Below are 23,897 nucleotides of genomic sequence, written 5' to 3' on the forward strand. Positions count from 1 at the left end.
TCTCTGTGGGCGAACTAGGATCAGGATTCACCTATTTATCCCGATGGAGAGGAAAGTGGGTAAGACGACTTGATCATATGGCGTCGGCCGTCGAGCTATCATCATTCCCCTGTATTTGCGTGTTCCCCCAAACAACAACAAGTAAACATCGTAACCATTACATGACAAGCTTTATTAATATTATTGCACTGATTATTATAGGTAATTTTATTAAGAATATGTCATGTATTTAATCGTAGGTTGATATTTTTTTTCATTTTACATCGGAAAATATAATGTGTCATCAATTAAAGTAATCATATGTCTGTTAATTTAAGCAAAAAAACACAAATAAATATCGTGTTTCTAATTAAAAGAGAAAGTCCAGGCACACTTCGTTTATATAGGAATAATTATAGAGATTTGAACACAGTGAAATTATTTAGTCGGTTATATCATCAGATAGCGAAGTTCCTGAATCATTGAGACCAAAATCACCGGAAGTGCAAGACGACGATTCGGTCTGTAAATCATCCACATCAGTATCAGATTCGTCGTCACTTGAATTGTAAGCGTATGACTTTGAGAAACAAGTGTTTGAAGTTTTCTTAATAATTTTCTTTAAAGCCACTTGCATTCTGCTACGTTTCTTCTCTGGTCTAGCGGCAGGATGGGGCCGAGCTGGAGTCATTTCAACGGCCACTCGTGTTTGAGATCTTGTCTCAGTTGTATAAAATCCTAGTTTATGCAAATCCGACAGCCAACAATTGTAGCGGTGGATTCGATTTAAACTTTTTCCTTGAATTCCTAACCTGTGATATAACAATAAGCCTGTTTGATAAGCATGCATATAACATTGTGGTAGTACCTCTTGGCAATTTATTAATCAAAACTTTATTACAACAACTTTGACAAAAAGAATCATTATTTGATTAAGATATAGACTTAGTATAAGTTTATTTCTACTCCATAAGCAGCATAATAAACGATAAAATAATTGATAAAAACAAAATAAATATCAAACTGATTATAGAATCGGGAGAGCAAACAAACCCCCAAGTAAGGTTGAAGCGTACGTATTTTAGATGGAAAGGTATTGACAAAAGAAGTAGTACGTGTTTGCCCACTCAAATAGTAATAGTATTGAATCAAAGAGTTCAAATAAATTAGCACCAATATTTCAAAACGAGAATATCGGTCAGAGACCGAAGACTTATCGATCGAAAGTTAGGGGATCCCTCTAAACAGAGCTCTTACCCCATCACTAATTAATTAATAACTCTAATTATACGGCATAATTTGCCCAAAATCAATAGGCTTCTGGTCCGAGATATGATGAATGAACATGCAAAATCTGGAGTAGATTCAATATCGCTTTCGTGAGATATCGCGATCATCTAACAGACAGACAGAAAATTACCTATCAACATACTTACCGATTAAAATCGATAAGTAACAATATAAGCTTATTCACTACTCACTGATATACATGTCTGGCCATTGCATCTGTAGTAACTCTGCGAACTAATCTGAAATAGACCCAGTACCAAATCCAAGTCTGACACATGACGTCATTTTTATCCAGCTAAATTAAAATAAACGAATACATTATTACTGAATCCATTATTATGGGATGTGGAGTAACCCGCATATAAGATCGTATGATTTTTAAATAAATATTGTACTTGAAAGTTGATTCCCTTAGCCGCTTGATAAAATTTGATCGGTTTTCCTAATCTTGGACCTAAATATTGATGCATCCACAATTGAACCTCCTCTGACCCTCGTCTATCTCCTGATGGTCCAGCTGTAAAAGTGTGTGTTTTCATATTTTTTACCATCTAAAAGTACTAAACTAATACCAGCGCAGATGTAATGTTGTCAAGATTTCTATTTCAGAAAAATCTCTGAATCCAGTAGTAACATCGACTTCGATTAGAATGATAATTTCAAAAAACTGTGAGTTATAGCAATATTTATTCATAGTGTAACACATTTAAATACTGTATATTCATTTTGAGTCTCCAACACTCTACGCCCACAACAACATAGCTTAACTTTAAATAATGAAAAACCGAACCTGGATCCACATATTCCACGTACACGTGGCTTGGTGTTTCTTTCATATACGCCACAGTGATATGCTGAGGAAGACCAATCAATACTATTGTGTCCTGTATGGCAAAAATGAACTGGAAATTTTAGGTACTAGGCCTATATTAAACTAACATAAGTTTAGAAGAGTTTGAACAAAAAAAATACTCAGAAATATATAAGGGGGATCATTGCGTCAAGACCAAGGCAATCCAGAGTTTTGGTGTAGTATTACCTCGGTCATATAAATCCTAAACTCAAAGAATTTTAACAAGCTTTACCTGTAGCCTATTCGTCTAGTTTTCAAATGAGACGCAATAAGTCTCATATAATATTGCTTTAAATAATTTATCTAATACGAGCTTATTATTTGAGGTGTTGTGGGGTCTGTAAAAAACGCACGGTTTAGGCACCACGCGTCTGTGTGAATGTCGCTTGTGGATCAGCCTAGAAATTACATTTCATATACCGAATAAAGTCTTCTCCGCCATCTGCCTGGTAAGAGTATACTAGCAGGTGCAATTTTCGGTCGATATATGCCATCAGAATCTGCGCTGAATCGTACGTCACAATCTGGACAAGGATCTTCGTCCAGGGGCTGAAAATAAGGATTAAAGTAGCTTGTTCATGGAAATTGAGAAACTCTTAATTATTGTATGCCATATAGATATAAGTAAAAATAAGTGCACTTTAAAACAAGTGATATTTAAAAACTATTGTAGTAACATGAAGTTCACTTGGATTAATTGTAAAGTGTTGGATGGGTTCCACCGTTAACTGAACTTGGTCATGATGCTGTGATGATATTCATATTACTCAAGGCGTCGGTTGCGTGATCTAAATATTCCTGATTTGCAAAGCTTTACTGCTTGTTGCAGTGTTCCTGGCGTGAATGAATATTAGAATAAAAGGAGGAACTAACTCCAAATTTAAGCAATAATGCGATGAGGTAGAACTTATCAGGGATCTTAATAGAATGAAGTTATAGGATATTTGTGATACATATTACCTTGTCGTACAGTAATTTCCACTTAGGGTGCTTCCACAAATCGTAGTTTACGCACGGAGGGAGAACAGATACATTGACGGAATGTGCTTCCATGAATCTTTTCATGATACAATTTGTGTGATACTGCATCAAGCGCCATTTTTCATATAAAGAAATCGATCGGCCTGTGCACAATATATATGAAACAAACGACTCATAGTGTTTATATCCATAAAAATATTATTTCTACATTGAGCTTGATAAAAAAAAAACATTGATATTGGTAAATCTCCAATTCACTTGTTGTTGAGAAACAGAGATTAGTATTCTATCAGCAATGAGCTAATAGACAAGTCATCCCAGAACCATAGAAGGTTTTGAATCATGACTATATGGAATGTCGTTAAAAAATTGAATTCTTACCACCGGCGGCTTTTAACTTCGCTCTTCTTGGTATAAAGTGACGATTTCCAGGAGGTACACATGCTCCTCCGTAATCGCCATATGTTGACTTGCCGTCCATGTCGAATCTAAGAGATAAATATATAGCCATGAATATACGACACAATAGAAACTAACCACACCAAACAATAATTTTATTTCGTGTAATAAATAAATTTGTATAATTAAACGTGAGGGAAAATAGTACTGGTGCATTTTACCTGGGCTCGACCAAATAATCGTTCGCTTGTGAACATGCCTCCTCCCGGAAATCGGTATATCCATTTGACGACGTAGGTTTGTCACAGCTATTGTGGACACAATAACGGCTTTTACAATTTTTTCCTGAGCTATGCTTCCCTGACCAGTTCATCATAACTTTACAACTATAGAATCCTTTTGTTGCATTTCTTTACACCCTAACTATTATCTAACCTAAATACAGGACGATACTACTCCTAAACGGGGCGAAAAACTTGAACTGAACTTTCTTGTCATCATCAATATTCAGTTTACAAATTATAATACCACATTATGACGTCACTTCATTTGTACTCAGAGAACAGCTGATTTACTTTGATTATGACATCATACACAATCCCGACTTCAACACTAAAGTATTGTACTGATTGAAGGAAACCTGCTAGAGATAGGGTTGATTTTACATACTCAACGGCATCCTCCGTATATCATCACTGCGAAGTAAGATCAATTCCACTACACTCAGGAGCTTTTAGAAATTCAGACTCAAGAAAGAATTAGGGAAACACAGTCTGTGTCAAAATTCATATTCAATTGCTGCCTGAGCTCACTTCAAAAGCCAACAGTGGCCCAACACCTGTTAAAAATTCAGACTCTCTAAGCTAAGAAAGTGAAACCATGTTACATTGCAAATTGGGCAAGGCCCGATTCTGCCCTATTTTTGAGTTGAAATTTGGACTCTGCTGCTAATAGTACACCTATTGCGAAATGAGAAAATGAACCTGTCTATTTCTTTACCCAAAAATAGAACATCGAAATAATTTGAAGTTGGTATTTCTATAATAATCACACAAATCAATAATCATTTAAAGTTGAATATCGGTTCAGAAACTATTCAAATTTATTCCAAAAATGAAATAATAGTGAGATCTATTACATGATGCATTTCCAAAGAATAACTAGTTCAGCAAGGAACTGCAATCAAAGAGAAAGAAATTATGTTAAGTGAGTCTGTCCCTCTCAGATGCTGCTCGGTACTCACAAACTGTTCAATTAGAACAACTGAGATTTCAACAACATTCTCACATTAGGAAAAGTATCACTTTATACAAGAGTACAAGTGAAAGATAATTTGACTAGTAGAAGCAAGAAAGTGTACAAAGAATGACAAATATCAAAATTGAATATGTATAATTTCCATTCAAAAAATTTGCTATCGATCTTTCTATCAGCCTTACAATTTAACATCAGTGAAACCACAAACCAATAAGGATTGTTCATGTGCAATCTGTGTTGTGCTACTATGCTGTTTGGTCATTTACATAAATCATCATGTACTTCGGGTATTCGGACCATTTGACTGACTATCATTGCAATTATCACCCAGTGCGAGCAGATAGGGTCCATTCAAATGAGTACAGTAATAATTCAAATGATAATCATAAACTTTTTTGACACCATATGAGAGCAACGCATACCAAGCGCTGAGATATCAATGAATAGTTTCCATAGACTGTTGATACATTTCAAGCAGCGAATGTTTAATTAGATAGGGCAGTGGAACAAGAAAATAGCAGAAAGCTAAATTATTATTATCAAAGTAAACACAATAATTGTCAATATAATAGATAGACAAATGAAACTTCATGGCCTCAATAAGGAATCACATAAGAGATAGAGCATTCTTAATAATGCGAGATGTCATTCCACACCAGAAATAGCAAGTAACAATAAAAATTGATTACTACTATTATATATCAAAGGAAGATCAAATGGCCATAGTGACAAAATTTTTAACATCAAACTTTTTAGTTTTAGCCTGCGTTGTTGATGCTTTCAAACATTTATAAGTACTACAAGAGTAATACTTGGAGGCTTTACAAGTCCCTTCATCAAAAAAGCATGGAAAATTAGTAGCTGTTTACAATATAAGTTCAGCAGTCTCAGTTTACGATTGGTCCTTGATTCTGGCGGTGGATGCTCGACTGGTCTTCAACTTCTCAAGCATTGTTCTTGCGTATCTCAACCGATGTGCAAGCTCTTTGCAGCATCCATATTTCTCTAGTGATGACAGTCGATATGTTCGGAACTTTCGGTTATCGTCAATGTAAGTAACAGCTCCCATTAATGGGCAGAGAATAATCTTGGTGTGATCCTGATAAATCAAACGAATATGGTATTATGTGATGTCACATGTCACAAATATGGTGTAATTCTATAGAATGTGGATAAAAAAATTTGTAACCTTAGAAATAAATATTATACAACTTTCTCAGTTTATTAAATTGATACTTAAATACTTACAGCAAAGAAATTAATCTGTAATGTTCCGTTACTCAGATGCAAGACAATGGCACTACGAGTCCTGAACCATGTACGTAAGAACGGAAGTCGAGCAAGTTGATCTCCTTCTTTGGGTGCCATGGATGCTCCAGCCTAGAAAAATGAATACAAAATGAATTCATTTTTAAACAAACCAATTGGACGAGAAATATTGCAAGAGTATGCATTTAGGTAGAATTGGGAATTCAAACAGATATTCAAATTCAGGATAATTGTATGTTGGGTTATGTTATATGGCAATCATATACACAAAATAGACTTAACGATTCCATATTTTTGGATCATTCGAACAACTAAAAAAATCTAAAAAAAATTGGAAAATATGTTTCAATATTATCTAAACAGTAACATACCTATCCCGACACATTTATCTGTCATCTTACCATGAACAACTAGAAAAATAAAAGAAAAAATGGAAAAGATTAATTCCAACTCCCACAAATCTTACCTTCAACAGGTGCTCACTCATGTAATTTCTGAAATACTTGAGAAGAGTAACTTTCTTAACGAGCATATCAGGGTATGTTCGTATAGTATAATATGATTCCGACATGTCTTTGTCAATGTATTCAATATGTTCACCATTTGCATAAAGCAAAATTCTAGTGCTGTCATTGAAAAGCACTCCATTGCTGTTGTCGCAAAGTTGATATCCTGTAAAACATACAATATTAAATTGAGCGTTACAGATTGAATATCATTTGTGAAGTTCCCAACTTAAGAGATAGGCAAAATATAATAACGATGGTTTTTCATTATACTGGTGTAAATTTAATGAATATTTAACACAAATATACTACTCTGAAAAAATGGGAATACATAGGGCCCAAAAATTATCTGAATGAAACACATCATTAATGAAAACCCCTTTAATTTATGTAAAATTTTAAATAGAAGTTTATTGGCGTTTGTGGGTGGAATGACTATAGAAGGCACTGTTGATAACTTTAAGAATTTGGCTTCAACCTCCAAGCCTACAACCAGGAAAAATTCAGGTACTCTCGAGAATAGTGCTCCACTGATAACAGTGGTTGCTTGTCTTGGGGCCTTGTTCTGAATTAGGGTGAGAAAAAGTTTTTTGAAAAATCTTTTCAAAATTTAAATAGTAAAAGTTCAGTTATAGAATATATTACACATGAATTATCATGATAGATAAATGAATTGAATAACTTCAGATCTTGAAATCCTAAACCTAGATTACAAACGTATATCTACATTATATTCCGATAAATATTAGACTTACCCAGTCCATACTTGTCTGTGTAATCCACCCATTTACTGATCCACAAGACTGGATTAGCTGCTGGATCTTCCGCTTCATCTGTAAAGTATGTATGAAAGAAATGTAACTCTTGAAACTCTAGGATAATTGACAATACTATATATGTCAAAATCCAGAAAAATAAAAAATTAAAGATAAATGAATGAAATATTAATAATTAAGTGAATTTAAACAGGGCATAGGAGTATTCACTTACACACTCGTATTCTCTCTCACAAGATGTTGCAACATTCAGCATGGTGACAATTTACACATGCCGGATGAGCCAGTAAGCCTGGATTAGTCAACATTGCTAAGCAATAAGTAATCTCACTGAAACCTACCAAAAATACATTTGAATATAATTTTAAGTACTTACCCATATTAACCGGGTTTCGATGAGAAGGATTGCTGTCAATAAGTTTAGTGAGTTGCTCAAATAATTCACCCATATGAAAATCAGGAGATTCATTATTGCATATCTCATTTGGTTCTGATTTTTTCCCAGCCATTTGAGCAGGAGTGTTATCAGAACCTGACAGAAGATTAAAATTAAAACATTAGCAATGTTATTGATAGCATTACAACTTGTGTTGTTTAACTATACAGGTAATCAAAGATTGCTTTTGACAAAACACTTCAAAGATTATTCATTGTTTTATCTATTTTCGAATGTGAGCAGATGGCATCCACAAAATTTTAATGTTTGTATTAGTTGAATAACATTTTTATCATTGTACCCCTGAACTATATCTATTTATTGCATGCCTGTAATTGAAGATGCAAGTTTCAGAATTAAAGCGGTAGGCTATTTAAACTGAGGATGAATCCAAACACCATCTCGTAAATCAAAGCGTTTCATCAAAAAGCAGTTCAACAAAGTAATTTTCAAAAACTTGTGACTTCTCATAAGTCATACCATTTATATCCTGCAAAGGTTTCCTTTGAGATTGCGTCTGCATTTCAGGGAATCGAGGTGCCATGGTCAAACAAGTCGTAGGTAGTTTATGAGGAATATAACCATTAAAGAAGTCACTTTCCAGAGCTTCCTTCGCTGAGGGTCGAGATGAGGGTTCATTGCATAGCATTCTAAAAATGAACAACAAATTTTATTGAGTATCGTTCAAAAAGTAAACTAGGAGTAACTCCAATGGTCGAATCCAATTTGTTCAATTTAAAAGCTACTAAAACTACATAAGATACTAAAACTACCTTTTTATTAAAGTCTTGGCAGCTGGAGAAACATGATGAGGAATTCTGTATTCATTTTTCTTTATTCTGCTGTAAGTTTCTTTCAATGTTGAGGTTTCAAATGGAGGTTTACCAACCAGCAGTGTGTATCTGAAAAAGGATAATCTTTCCGATATATGGTACGAAAAAATTACAATTCACAAGACAAACACAACACAAAGAGGAAAATCAGAAAAGTTGCCTTAACTTCAAATGAGGTTTAAAACAAGCGACATGAAATGCCATATGGGCAAAGTAGAATGCGAGTAAAAAATGCATCAGAACATTCTCTAATCAGGCTTTGATCATGTGATAATACGGGAATTTTAGTGAACAACCCAATGAGATACTCTCTGAAATTAAAATTATTGATCATGAAAATGTGTGAACTTACAATACACAACCAAGAGACCATGTGTCAACTTCGAAGCTGTGTCCCTTCTTTCCTAACACTTCAGGTGCAATGTAATTGGGTGTACCACACAATGTTTTCTTTCTTTCCCCTTCAAAATCAACTTTGGTTGCCAAGCCAAAATCACCAATTTTCACTTCCATCTCATTGTTTAGAAAAAGATTTCCCAACTGGAAAAATTGAATGTACATTAAATTATAAAAGATAAATGAAGAGATAGTATGTATACTGAAATTTTTGATCCAGATTATATGACAATTTTCGGCAATCAATATATTTTCTTCTGTACACTATTCCGCTATCATAATCTACCACCTTTTTTAATAAAAAAAAAAAACATATCCGTAAATTAGTCAAGTCTTGAGAGCTAATTTCATTATACATAATAGGTAATAATAATAAAATGGTTACTTTTATATCTCGGTGTATAATTTTTTTGTCATGTAGATATACAACTCCAAGCAGAATTTGTTTCATATAGTATTTTGTCTCTGGTTCGGTAAGAGCTTTTCGTCGCTTGTACAATTCCATAAGAGACTGTAGAAAGAAATAATAGAATTTTGAGAGATAAAAAAATGTTATGTTATCTGCACTGCGGAACCACATAATGACAGCCGCTGTTGTTGTTCAAGTCAAAGTTTAAATGTGTTATTTTAATAAATTGTTTTCGATTCATCCAAAATTGTTGACAGCTAGAAACATTGCTGTTTCATGTAGTGAACATAGCGTATCGGTACAATGACGCGAGTAAATTTTGACTAATCTGAACAGGTACAATATTTCAAATGACAAAGGTTTTAATTTAGATAGATGAGGAAATGAGAGTAAAATAAGATTTGAACAAAACTCAAATTATACCCTTCTTTTGCACAATTCCAAGACAATATAAACAAAATCTTTATCTTCAAAAAATCCATGGAAACCAACAACATGATCATGATTGAGGCTACGATGAAGACTAATTTCTTGAGTCATTTTTTCTTTCTGATGAGGCTTCACAAGAAGTGCCTAAAGTATGGAAAATAGCAAAATTGAGTATTTGAACAAATAATATTGGAAAGTGACAAAATGAAATAGTATTAGAGAAACCTAGTTTACAATTTCATTCTGGACTAAAAGATAACTGAACGGTAAATTATGGATTCATGATATCTGCCAAATTTTGAAATGAAATTTCATGAAAATGCATTTAGTTTTCATGAACCTAAATTATTACATGACAGTTCATAAACAATTTCTTTAAAACTTGTTTTACTAAACTCTGTGTAAACCATAATGCACTTGCCAAAATTGAATATTATTCTCAACGAAATATGAGAAAATACGATACATAATTTAATATATTGAGATGTGAAGAGTAGCTTATTTTAACCTTAGGAACAATTTTTCCAGCTAACGTTTCTTTTGTTTCATGATCTGTTATTTCAAAACATTTAGCGAATCCTCCTTTTCCCAGAAATCTTCCGCGAGTATAACGTTTTCCAGAGTTGTCATCACACAGAATCTCAGGGATCTCCTTCATCGGAATATCCTTCTTAGACATGTTGGTGCTGGTAACTTCTTCAAATGATTGAACGCGGAGAAAATTCAGATGTCAATAAAATATTTAGTTAATTCTGACAAGAGAAAAACACTAATTACTGAAATATTACTAACAAGACGGTAAAAAGTATTACTGCGTACAAGGGCCCAATGATCATCCCTAAAGCTTATTGTTTCATACTTTACTTTTGATGGATATTTTATTTTTGATTTAACAGGTGTCAACCTTCTGTTATTTTGAAGGAATAAGTGCTTAGTTAAAAATGAAATTTACCGCGGTTGGCCACATCAGGAAATAATTTTGGATTGATGCCTATGGACAGATAGCTGGATAGATGAAAAATAACGATGGAAGAAGTTGTCATTCACAAAACGCATTTAATGACTATTCTATCCAAATATTTTTAATCCTGGCATACTGAATATCAATTGAAAGAAGTTATCTGACCACTTCCAAATAGATCATTCAGTCATTAATCAGTTTTACAAACACCATGAAAGTTGATATTTCATTCTGAAAGCTACATAAGATGATCACATTTCTGATTTCTGGATTTAGTCAATCACATGACTTTGGGCAAAATTTTGCTATTTCTTCAGTCAGTCTGTCTTTAATGACTAACCAGTATTGCGGCAGGTCGGTCCAAACACTGAAACATTAAACACAGTCTCGATAGGTCCGTGGATGTTCAACTCCACCTTATTCTGCTATTGCAAAATTTCTAAATAATCCACACATGATATTTTAAGGACATAGATAAATGAATAATAGCATCCTAGTTACGATCTGCTTGGAGATGAGTCGCGACACTGTTGCGTTTCAAATCTTTCCAAACTGGCGCTTATACAAGCCAGTACCGAAAACTAACAAACAATCTCGGAGGCGACTTCAACAATTTGAAATTCAACAATTTAGAAGTGTTCCCGTTTCAAAAATAAAATGTAAAAATCTCCGGTAACAAAGCCCTTATATTGAATTACACAAAAAATAACCGCTGTTCTTGTAATTACAGGTGCAAAAGCAATTCTCTAATACACACATACGATAAATTTAACTAATTTTGATAAGATTTGATTCAAAATACACAACAGTGAGCCCTGGATATCGAGTCTTTTTCATCTTTTTCATATTACCTTTTGCCAAGTAAATACACGCCGAACACAGGCATTTAAATCTCATTTGAAACTCGCTGTTCCAGCGACGGCGGTTTCTGATTGGTGTACAAAGAATGACGTTTCTCTTTCTCATTCTCTCATATTAACATTTGGCGATTCTCTCGTCTCGTCGTGGGTTGTCAGAATCCAAATTGACTAGTCACTTTGTTAGAGTCAAAGCGCATTCAAGAGGTTCCATTACATTTGAACCCACGTACATTTGAACCCACGACGATTGCATCTGCATACTATTGCACCTACAGAAAATTTTTTTGATTTACGGATATTTGAACCCATACTAACCTAACCCATGGGTTTTAGCACCTGCATATAGATTGAACCCGCGGATATACACATGGGTTCAAACGTACGGTCACCCATTCAACATTCTCGAGGGTGGCTCGCCGTCTCACATCTGAAGAATTCACACAAAAGTATTTTATTCTAAAAATATTTATTATTTGGAAAAAAAGTTTGATTTCACACTCATGTTATATATATATATATATATATATATATACTGTATAGGGACGACGTCGTGTATCAGGTATAAGTATAAGTTTATTTCGACTCCATAATCAGCAATAGACGATAAAAAAATAGATAAAAGTAAAAGTAACTGATTATAGAATCGGGAAAGCGAACAAAACCTAGAGTAAGGTTTGAAACGTACAGATTTTAGATGGAAAGGTATTGATAAAAGAAGTAGTACGTGTTCGCTCACCCAAAAGTAAAAAAAAAAAAACTAATTAAGGCACGCATGCACACACACACACAATCATCGAGACATGATACAGTCGGAAGCGAAAACAGCGAGACTTAAAAGTAAAAAAGAAGGAAAATATACAAACAAATAAAAAAAAAATGAATAAATTCTTTTGCCACACCAAATCAATAATTTTATGAGGATTGCCAAATTGGATACCGAATTAGTCAACAAGAGTAATGTATTGTGGATATAAAAGTATTCCTCAAAAGATATCGTCAAGCTGATTATAATTGGAGTCACTTAATGCCAAATTGCCCAATCAGAATTGCCAAGTTGGATGTATGAAGAGGTGGGCTAGACCTGCTTCACTCATCAAATAGAAGCCACAACAAGCCAAATAACGTCCAAATTATTTTAAATACTATTAATCAATAACAGTACCGGTAATCATAATTAAAATTAATTAGGGCGGTATGATACAGAGGTAAGAAAATTGGTTAAGGGAATATATATGGTGTTTAAGGTTCAAGTAAGGTTTCTAGGGTCATGGATTATAGGCAAGTAACTTTAATTGAGGTTGTTGATCACTGCGGTCAGTTCAAATTCATCACGGATGATTCATCAGTCTGCAAGTTTTGTTGTTGTATACACCTTTCATGTTGACATAGATAGCATTTAAATTGATCATCATGACGTCCTGAAAAACGAAAAATATATCTGCGAGTACAATGTTCAATGATTGCAAATAAGGAATCAATAGAAAACTACCCTACACCTTTGAGTGGAAGTTGTTGAATTGTGTAAATATTGATTAATATTAATTAAATATCATTAGACTGCTAGTTGAAAGACCTGAGAAAGAAGAGATTGTGGTTGGGACACAAGAGAAATTGTTCACAAACCATGCAAAAACCTTTCGATGTCGGTCAAACCACACATATGTATGCCATTATCTTAGTCATGAACATCACACTAACCCTTACACATTTGCATGCTATACACAGCATAAATTCGACCAAGGATAAAAACTTTGTACACACGCAGGACATAGCATATAGTACTACAGCAAGTTAAAATGTAGGGGAGAATCCAAATATACCTCGACTGGTCACCTAATTACAATATTAGGTACAGGAGTTAAATTATACCGTCTACAACCCTCACAAAGAATCCCATCACCCAAACAGAAAACAAAGTTCACGCATGTGGAATATCAGAAACCCAACATTGAAAAAAAAAGGAAACATGCGCATGCAGATATCAGAATGTGAACAGCCATAATAAGGAGAATCTTATGCTATAAAACAAAATAAATGGCCAACTACAATGCAAAACAGATGGAGAGAGCTCAACTGCTTGTTCAAAATTAATTAGTAATCTCAGAAATAATAACAATAGGGGGGGAATCCAAATATACCTCGACTGGTCACCTAATTACAATATTAGGTACAGGAGTTTAATTCTACTGTCTACAACCCTCACAAAGAATCACACCACCCAAATAGAGAACAAAGTTCACGCATGTGGAATATCAGAAACCCAACATTGAAAGAAAAGGAAACATGCGCATGTAGATATCAGAATGTGACAAGTCATATTAAGGAAAATCTTATGCTATAGAACAAAATAAATGGCCAACTAGAATGCAAAACAGATGAAGAGAGCTCAACTGCTTGTTCAAAAATAAATTAGCAATCTCAGAAACAATAACAATGGGTGTTCAACATTCTTATGAAAACAATAAGTATGTGCAAGTGCTGAGTGTCCCAACTTATGTCATGGTCTTTCTTTTGAAGTTGTAGCTAATTACATACGAAAAATATATAACAGTGTGATTCTAATTATAAATTTTAATATTTTGATACCAAGTAGGACTTGACTTTTTCTGAAAAGATTTTTTTGATTTTAATGTCTTCAAATTCAAGGGGAGAGAATTCCACAGCTTGGGCCCAGTATAACATAAGGCATGTTGGCTCACAGATGTACTCATAAAAGGTATGAACTACTACTACAGGTTGGAACTACTTCTTCGATTGGAAATAATTTTAGTTAGTATGTCGTCGAAGCAGTTTGGCAAGGAATTGTTATGGAAATCATGGACTAATGATAATACTTCAAATTTCATTATATCTTCAACTTTGAGTATATTTAGCTTTTTATAGAAATGGTTTACACTTTCACGTTTACCTTTCCTAAAAAGAATTCTTAAAAAATTATTACAAATACTTTGCAATTTTGAGACAAGTGTTTTATTACCATGGAGCCAGACTGAGCAACAATATCGGATATGGCTGAGTAGTAATGATTGAAACATTGCTAGTAAAGCTGATTGATTAACACACTGGGATACTTTGGCAGCCACTGCCAAGTTTCTTTTTGTTTTACTAATAACATGCAATATGTGTGATTTCCAAGACAGATTTCCATCGAAGATAACTCCTAGAAATTTTCTTTCTTTCACGCTTTCAATTTCATTGCCATTGAGCAGCAGTGGTTTTGTACAACTCAGACTTTTATGCTTGTTTGGATGGAATAATACAAATTTAGTCTTGTTAGCATTAAGAGATAATTTATTAACTAACATCCAGCTATGAATGTTGGCTAGTTCGTGGGCTAGTTCAGGTCTTGAAATGGAACCGATGGCTTTGTAACAGTCGTCGGAGTCTCAGTACTTTGAACTTGAAACGTATATATACTATAGCGAGAGTCGTATGCCGAAATTATTTTAACTCAGGAAAATTAACGAAACACCGAGTTATTTATTGAAACGTCGGACGATTTGATGAAATGTTGTACCTAGATTGTGAGGGAGCCTGCTGCTTTAGAAAATAGTTGAAGTGCTTCTGACTCGGAAAATAGTTCCTGACCTCCTGAATTTACTCAGGTTTGATATTTGACGCTTTTGTTTAAAACAAAGGTCTATGGGCATCTATCGAAAGCTGATGCTTAACTAATGTATTTTAAGGAACGGTTTCATGTAGATTCACACTTTTCAGCTATGGACTTATGTATATATATATACATCTATTTGCTGCATTTCGGTCACATGTTATTTTTTGCTGCAGTTGGGCTACTCGTTTTCTGTGGCATATGGTGAGCCACTCACAGCGTTATTTTTAGCGGTTTTCAATAAAAAATGGTATGACAAAATTTCACGCAAGTAATACAGTTCGTTTTAAATATAGTGGAGATGGTGCCCAATCGTCGTCGCCCAATTCCGAGGGACTACGTTATTTAGCCTATTTGCGGGAATGAGGAACATCATTGGATATGGTCGACACCGCGAGCTGGCTATTTAATCATAGTCCATCATCAAAACCGTTCACGCTTCCCCTAAATGCTTTGCTTGTAAGCCACTGCCCACCTGTTGAATATATTTGTAAAAATATAGTCTGCAAAACGCTCTGCCCGGAAACAGAGCTCAATTACCTGTAAACATTGAAATCACTCGAGTGTGACTAGATTGACGGGTACTCGCATCCGAGACCCCAAAACCCGATTTTGCAAAAAATAAACCTCTTCCTTTGGCCTGATCACTTTTGTGGGTTTTGTAGACATCGTGACAGACCTTCTTGCCAAGTTTGGCACAGATTAGTTCCCTGTAAAATGTTCGTTTGTTCCCGAAACCCCGAATATACTTTCGTATCAAGTTTCGTCGTGCGTAACGACATCTGACTCCGACTGCGCTTTCGAACTGAAGTGCTCTCGGTTGCCTAATCACAAATGCGTTTCTCGTGTAACAGACGATATTAGACTATGCACATGAAAATATGAGACTACTCATTTAATTATTTTTATACTCGTAATAGATGACACACATGGAAAAATAATAAATTGACAGTATACATACTGAAAAGTATTGTTCAGGAATTGTTCAGAACTAAAATCTCATCGTCTACAAAATTATATTTTGCGAAGTAATTGCAATTTCAAAAATAGAATAGACTATTTTATTGAGGTCAAAATGTAACCTGGAAAGAGATCTAATAGCGATATTTTGAAAGTTGTTCATAGTGGAGTTTTTAATACCACATGACAAAATTTCCATAATTTCATAAATTGGATTATTTGTTAAATGACTTATTGCTGAAAGTTACGAAGTCGTGAGTTAAACTTCAAACACATATGGATGAGCGAATTTTCAGACAAACTTAATTTTTTTTTGCATTAGTCGATGTGGGAATTTTATAATTATATCTTAAGGGAGTGGTTTTGATTACCTATATGACCTCGGACCCCAAAATGGAAAATTTGTTCTAGTGCATTTGGATTAAAATTTTTAGTATATTCGGATATATTTCAACATAAAAAAGCTAAAAATGTTATCATCAATAAAATTCGGAAAAATTGGATTTTAAATTTATTTTTTTATCGTTTTTTTCGGCCATCACTTTTGATATATTTGATGAAAACCAATGATGTCAATACCACTTGGTATTTCAGAGACGCATTAAATTCGCAAATAAATGGGGTTAGAAAACTAATTATCGCATATCGAAGTTACTATAGGGTTTCACCGATTATCTCAATTTTGTGCGTTCGATGTCGTTTTTTGTTGTATTCAAATGTATTTGTCTATAATAAGTGCATCACACGTGCTTTACATCACTTTTAGGCAAAAGAACTAGAAAATATCGATTCATGATGTTGAGGGTCTTGAAATCTCCATAATTATTAAGTTGTTTTGCGATAATTTATTGTATTAACAATTGAAAGTATTTATATGAGCAAGTTAAAACTACACGTTGTTTTTGGTACCTCCCACCGTTAAATCGAACCATCACCTGAATAATTTCCCGTTCTTTGAAATAAAATATATTCTTTCAAATATAGTTACCATTTCCAGAAAAATTTTACCATTACCAGAAACTTTTCCTAATAAATGCAATATTTCGTGTTCTGATGACCGTAAGTTGCATAATTATATATTTAAAACGGGAGAACAGAGGAAATGGGGTGGAAAACGAAATAACTCGGCATCGTCAGGAGCAATTCAGACTTTCCGTACATAGACGTGTCCTAATTCCTACGTTGCCACAAGTCTCAGCAACAAATTGTACCCCATTTGTTTAATTAGGAATGCTGTCGCTAAAAGAATAACATGAGCTTTTAAATATGCCAGAGTTCCAGTTCGTTAAAAAAATTTCAAGAGCTGAGTAGATCTTTTTAATCTGAATTTCAATTTCAGGCAATATATATATCTGAGTGGGATGCGTCCAAATTAGTCCACAGTGTATAGGCTATTAACTGATTTGCTTATTTAATAGTCGGAAAATAGTTACGCCAGTTAATGTAATTAATATTATGTGTTTACAACAATGCGGAAAAATCCTAGTAAAAGTACACAGTAATCAAGAATGAATATCACGATGACCGCTATATATCACGCACCACACTTTTTCTAGTACTTCGTTGTCAGCGATTCAAAGTCCAGAAACGTTATGAAGGTATTTCGAACAATTTTTACAAAATGAATAAAAATAACCTATATTCATTTGCCAAAATGGGCATGGTTTCAGAATCCAGTTTCATTTTTAAGATAAGGGAAAATCAATATATATTCAAAAAATGGTGCGCGTGTTTCGTGCCGAAATTTTAAAGAATTTAAACACCAATTGAAAGATGCATTATCAGAAACTTAGAAAAGAGGGGAGATATTACATATTAGAAAATAACCTGAGTATCTTTAAGAGAGAATGTAAGAGTAAATTTATTTCTCATTTACTTTTAGTTTCACACCAATCGCTTATTCACTTCCTCATAAAGCATAAGGTACATGTATAGGTACATAAATTTTGAGTTTGAGAATTAGATACAGATGTTAAAAAAAGACATTCCTTCTCGATCATCAACATATTTTACCAGGCTCGCATCGATTTCGATTGTAGTTTTGTTGGCATACTCAGAATCAACACTCACTTAGAGGCCAGCTTACAATGCTATATCACTTATATTCCTGAATGGTAATAGATAAACTTTTATAGTGCACAAGAGAGGTTTGGCTGATAAATAACTTTCCAATCATACCAACGGTTTGTGGATATTCGGCCAATATGTCTTTTTTCCGATATTTGTTGAACAACTTCTTTTTTCAGATCAACCATATGATTTTTCTTGCGATATTTACTAGTTTTATCCTCACCGAATTCTTCATTCTCCAAATATCATCTTTCCTTCCACATGTTTTTGAATGACTCCGACGAATTATTTTATATACTGTACAATGAAGCACATATTTCTGCAATCATTTATTGAACCGCTTTAACGTCTTTCATTTATTAAACCCTCAAAATGGAAGCAAAGCGCTTTGTTTTTTGTCTGTTTTCTTGTTAGCATCGTAATTCACCACATCTGCGATTAGGAAAACCACGCTAACGTTATTTGATCTAAAATGCATCTTCAGCAAAAAAATGATTTTGTTGATTTGGTTTGGGAAAATATAATAATGTACCGGTATGAATGTTTGGCGCTCCAGAAATATGTGAACCAAGATGACGGACACCGGTACGTAGTATGTGTACCAGGTTAGGATTAGGCCATAATTGTATTCTAATTTTCCTTAGTTCTATTACAAGGGCGGGGAATAGCCAAGTGAGTCCCGTAGTATTTGTTCCTGAAATTATGGCCTAACCCTAACGTTGTACAAATACAATGTTCCGGTGTCCGCCATCTTGGTTCACATACTTCTGGAGTACTGAATGTTTCATATTCATTTATCGATATAGATAGGTACCAGTTTATGGGACGACGTCGCCAAATCAAAAATTGTTATCATATGTAATATGTATTATTAGTTAATTTTCTGATTGAGCAATGCTAGAATGTACAGAATTGATTGGTTTGAAAAACTTAATTTTTAATGCTCAAAACAAAAACTAATCGGGTGTCTATGAAACTAATGAATATTTGACATTATGATAGTTGTTCAATAAATTATATTCACCTTCAAGTAACGAATTGAACTTTGGCAACTTCATTCACAAGTTGTGGCAAACAGTGATTCATATCCAGGAGTTCAAATAAAACTATTAATATGCAACTTACTAAATATTAGCTGGCAGAACAAAACAACATAATAAAGTTTTTATATATGGTCCATTTAATTGATATATCAGCAAAACCCTGAAAAGAAACTCTATAAACACTCCTAATAATATCACGAAAAGACTCTATTCTGTCACTCTGGAGAGGATTATTATGTTTGCTCCATATATTCTCATGGCTGCCATAATTAGATAGTGAGATACTTTGCACACTTGAAGTGATATCCCCACCAATTCAATTAATTATGGGAAATCCTTACCAAGTACGGTAAGGCGAGCAAGATCCGACTGAATTTATCCTTTATTTGAATCGATAACTAAAACCGACTTCTCATCGCTCCTGACTAAGCAGATACATACTATATATGACGTAATAGGTCCAGTCTGCAAGATTGCACATTTAGGGTGAAATTTACCATAACAATACTCCAAGTTCCAGATATGTTTCCAGCGAATTATTGGAATACAATACGATAGCGAAAAAAATTTCCTGTTAATCCTCAAAATCTTGTCAAAAGATAACCGGGTCTAAAAAGAGAAATCATGACATATATTTGTAGCCCCAACTTAGCAAAAACAACTACAAGATAGATAGCTGGGCCTAGAAACTGTCGACAAGAACCAGAATCACAAAAAGTTTCACACTTTTTGCTCCTAAAGAAAATAAAGTCCAAACTATTTGTGCGACAGCAAAATGTGGCCCAAATATTACCGTCGCCCAAGTACAGCGAAAATAACCCCGTGTTGTCGATCAAATCGATAAAATAGGAATACATATATATAAATTGCATATTTGCTATTTTACAACCGACCGTTATGAATATTTTCGATGGGTGCATTGGTTTCAACATAATTTTGGTAATTTAGAATACTGAGTCACCACGTGCTATTTTTGTCAGGTTTTGGCGTGCTCGTTTCAAACTAATTCCATAAGAGGAGAAGGCTGAAGTATTAATCGCAGTGCATGTTATGGATTTTCCTCAAAATCGCAATAATATATGTAAAGTTCGACTGGTTTCTATTATAGTAGCACAAGATACTATTTACCTCTGGAAATAGGAAATCTGATAACAATGATTAGCGTATTGCAAACCATGTCGAGTCAATCAGTACATTTGTGATCACGACCATTCCAATAAATTGTATTCGAAATTCAAGTAATATGAAAATTGTGGTAAAGTGTACGAATTATATCAAGAAAGGCTAAAACATCATCAATTTACAACTTTACTCGAAGAATATAAATCAGTACATAGCCATATTTTTTTTATTCACTTGTTAATCTTGGGGATAATACAGGGCTTGGCATTCAGTTCCCGAGATAAATATAGCGAAGAGTTAATTTACGTCTGCTACTCGTGTATGATGATTAGGGTGCTCGCCGCACATGAAGTTTGTGCATTCCTTCTATATGCAATCAGAGCAAAGTGTGTGTGTTTGTATAAGCAAATTTACTGAAAGCAAAGTTACGCGCATCACTCAAAAATATAGAACAATGATCTCTGAGCAAAGTTACAAGAGACAAATGAAGTTGAGCGAACTTCTGATACATTTTTGCACTTTTTAGCAAGGTTTCTAGTGCTTTTTGACGGTTTTTTATTGTTTTTACACGTTTTAACAAGATAATCAGGACGTCAGAAATAAGAATTGTAATTGGTTAGGATTGCAACACAAAATAAAAACTTCATCACAAAACTTAGATTTTGAAATGTTTGTTTGTCGAATTCAAAATTTACCGCAATTGTAAAATTTGAATTATTCGTTTGCTGAATATGAAAATATTTATAAAACTTCGAATTCTAAACCTTTGTTTACCGAATATGAGATATAATCTTCACAGCTGTTTGCAAGTTCACTAAATGTTTCGTTTCTGCACTTGTTTCAGTCCTATACATCATTCAAAAGAATATGAGACAAAATAAGCATATGGTTTGCCTTGAAGTGGTGGGAGTGACGGTGTCGTAGCAATTGTGTTCATTAGACAGTGGGTAAAAATTTATAATTGAGTACGCTGTGAACAATCAAATGGCGATAAACAAGAGAGTTATGCTCAAATTTATGAGCACATAGCGCAACATAGTGGCAAAATTGTGATGACGTCATATCACACGAAGAAACGAATCCCATACAGCACACCGGGATACTTGAAATAAATAAAAGTAATAGCGTTCTAGCGAAAAGTTTAGTTTCAAATTGATTAGTCCAGTAATAAAGAGTTTTTTTCTGCTACAAAGAACAAGTACAACAACAACATAATAACAAAACGATCGTTATGTCCACTAACGTGTCCAATAACGCAGAATGCAGCCAGCCTTGCACAAAGGATATGACGGCAAAATAAATGACATGAAAGAGGAAACACTTAAAAGTTAGATATCAACCCTTGCGGTCTAGATTCACGTTGGATGGATCGTTTACAACGTAACGATTTGTATATGTGACGAATGAGAATGTAGTTATGATAAGTCTCCGCGGTCATTTTCTCACGGTGTTTCGTATTTCCACTCAGAACGAGGCTTCACGGAAACTGTAACTCTTACGTAAAAATCTGAAACTTGCGGCTTGGTAGGAATATACTGCTAGACCAAGCAGGTTTCGAACCTAAAATACTTAATTCACAACCGCCGTGTATAGAGGCAGTGTGTGTGGTAACTACATATGCGTGTTATTTGGGTTTTTAAAAAACTTCGAAGTCTTCTCAAGATCCACTGCATATTTTAATCCGTCTCCTGTTCAATTTAATCGGTTCATATATTACTCGATTCCACACTTTTACGCTTTAAATTGAGCAACTTGACATTTGAAATGTCTATATTCATTATTTCCACGCTTTAGCAACGGATAAAATTACTTATCTAGAATTTAAAAAAAAGTCGGTGATTTGACAACTATTTTCATTTATAAGTTTACCGCAATACTTCCCACTGAAGTTAAATTTTAATTACTTATTGTATTTGAGATGTTTTTAACAACTGATTAATTTCAGCATTTCAACCCATTTTTCTTAAATGTGTGATAATTATGATAAAAATACATTTGGTTATTATCAATTGTTCGAGCAAATATTCATTTCATCATAAAAGTATTTCGAGATATTAGGAGGAAGTAAAAATCTACCACGAAGGGTTAATTTATACTTTAAAAAAGATACCTAAGTTCATAATATGCACCATTTCTTACGGCGATGAACGAGATCCGTCAAAGATTTTAGGCTAGAGCAAAATGTTAACAGGAAAACATGTTTCTCACTTTGGAAGGACCGTTTGCAAACGCGATGACCACTACACTACGGAAAGACATCAGGGTCGGTTTCAAGCCGATTTCAGGAACCACGGGTGTATATGTTTCCCTATATTGAAGTCTCCCAAGAGTATTGTTCATTTTAATATGACCCACCGGCGTATGCGTTTCTGTAGTGTAGTGGTCATCACGTTCGCTTTACACGCAAACGGTCCGCATCGTTTAAAAATTGGTATTTATCTAGTTAGTGTTAGGAATGATTTGAAAATTGGAATTTCTTGCGCAATCTTTTTTTTTTTAATTTTGAGTGGTAGCGAGTGTGTTTATTTTTTGCCCTAAGATCCGAAATTTTGAAACAAACGATTTCATGGCATTTAAAGTTAGACACAAAGTGGTAAGGACGTCTTTTTCAATACTATTTTGCTCTATTCTAGAGCTATTCACTGATATTTGGCCGTTTTGGGGCTTACTATCATTTCATCCTCCAAAGACTTACGCTCAGCGGCACCTAGTCGCTACCCCTGCGCTACGGTGACTGACGAGGACACCGCCGTCAAAATATTACTTATAGGCATATTTTCCTCGAGGCAAATTCGGTAATTAACATGCTGCGTTTGTTCGTGCGGTTATATATGTTTATTGTATATTATTACTAAAAGTTTGTAAGAAAGGGATAGGATTTACATATTTGTCCGGTGTATGTATGTATGTTTATTCGTCTCGTAAAAGCAATATAAAAGAATTAGTAATTATAAATACTGAATACGGTATGTATGCACAAGATCATACTGGCCTAAAACACGAATATGCGTCATACATCCCTTTTGATATGTATAAATTATATTACGGTACATCAAATACGTATAATATGGTCCTTTATACAGACAGTTGTGCAAGGAGGGTGGGTTGGTTTGGTAACAGAGGTAAGGGTGGAGTATCCAAAACTGTGTGTACAAAGGAGTTTGTATAACAAAGCAACATCTATATATATAAATACAGACACAACACAACATGAAACACACTGCATGTAAATATAGTAATAAGATTAAGAATTTGGATGTAAGTACAATACCATTGAGTGATGATACCACATATATACTATAAAACGGGGAAATAGTCATGTTTAAAGGGTGTGTACATATATGGTATGCACCACACAAGGGTGATAGTGTTGTGAGTGGTCTATGGCTGTTCTGGCAAAAATGTGACCCTACAAGTTTTGGTGCAATGTCATAATGTTATATATCAAATTACTCACT

At 34.2% G+C, this 23,897-nt stretch overlaps 2 protein-coding genes across 2 annotated transcripts; both read right to left on the reverse strand.

The window, feature by feature from the left end:
* Positions 1-151: 151 nt before the first annotated feature.
* On the reverse strand, positions 152-4,008 carry LOC120347563 (uncharacterized). The gene is made up of 8 exons (XM_039417589.2): positions 3,724-4,008; positions 3,485-3,591; positions 3,083-3,246; positions 2,543-2,671; positions 2,060-2,153; positions 1,665-1,786; positions 1,461-1,564; positions 152-791 (listed from the first exon to the last, which is right to left on the reverse strand). Exons 1-8 carry the CDS (start codon positions 3,876-3,878, stop codon positions 422-424), a joined length of 1,245 nt encoding a protein of 414 aa, XP_039273523.1. The 5' UTR covers positions 3,879-4,008; the 3' UTR covers positions 152-421.
* Positions 4,009-4,521: 513 nt separating this feature from the next.
* LOC120347718 (serine/threonine-protein kinase PLK1-like) lies at positions 4,522-10,586 on the reverse strand. The gene is made up of 11 exons (XM_039417788.2): positions 10,322-10,586; positions 9,808-9,957; positions 9,361-9,486; positions 8,932-9,119; positions 8,520-8,648; positions 8,227-8,396; positions 7,687-7,842; positions 7,290-7,367; positions 6,495-6,700; positions 6,008-6,139; positions 4,522-5,858 (listed from the first exon to the last, which is right to left on the reverse strand). Exons 1-11 carry the CDS (start codon positions 10,490-10,492, stop codon positions 5,652-5,654), a joined length of 1,713 nt encoding a protein of 570 aa, XP_039273722.1. The 5' UTR covers positions 10,493-10,586; the 3' UTR covers positions 4,522-5,651.
* Positions 10,587-23,897: the final 13,311 nt, after the last annotated feature.

Source organism: Styela clava, chromosome 11 (genome assembly GCF_964204865.1).
Source record: "Styela clava chromosome 11, kaStyClav1.hap1.2, whole genome shotgun sequence".
In the NCBI taxonomy this organism is placed as follows: Eukaryota; Metazoa; Chordata; class Ascidiacea; order Stolidobranchia; family Styelidae; genus Styela; species Styela clava.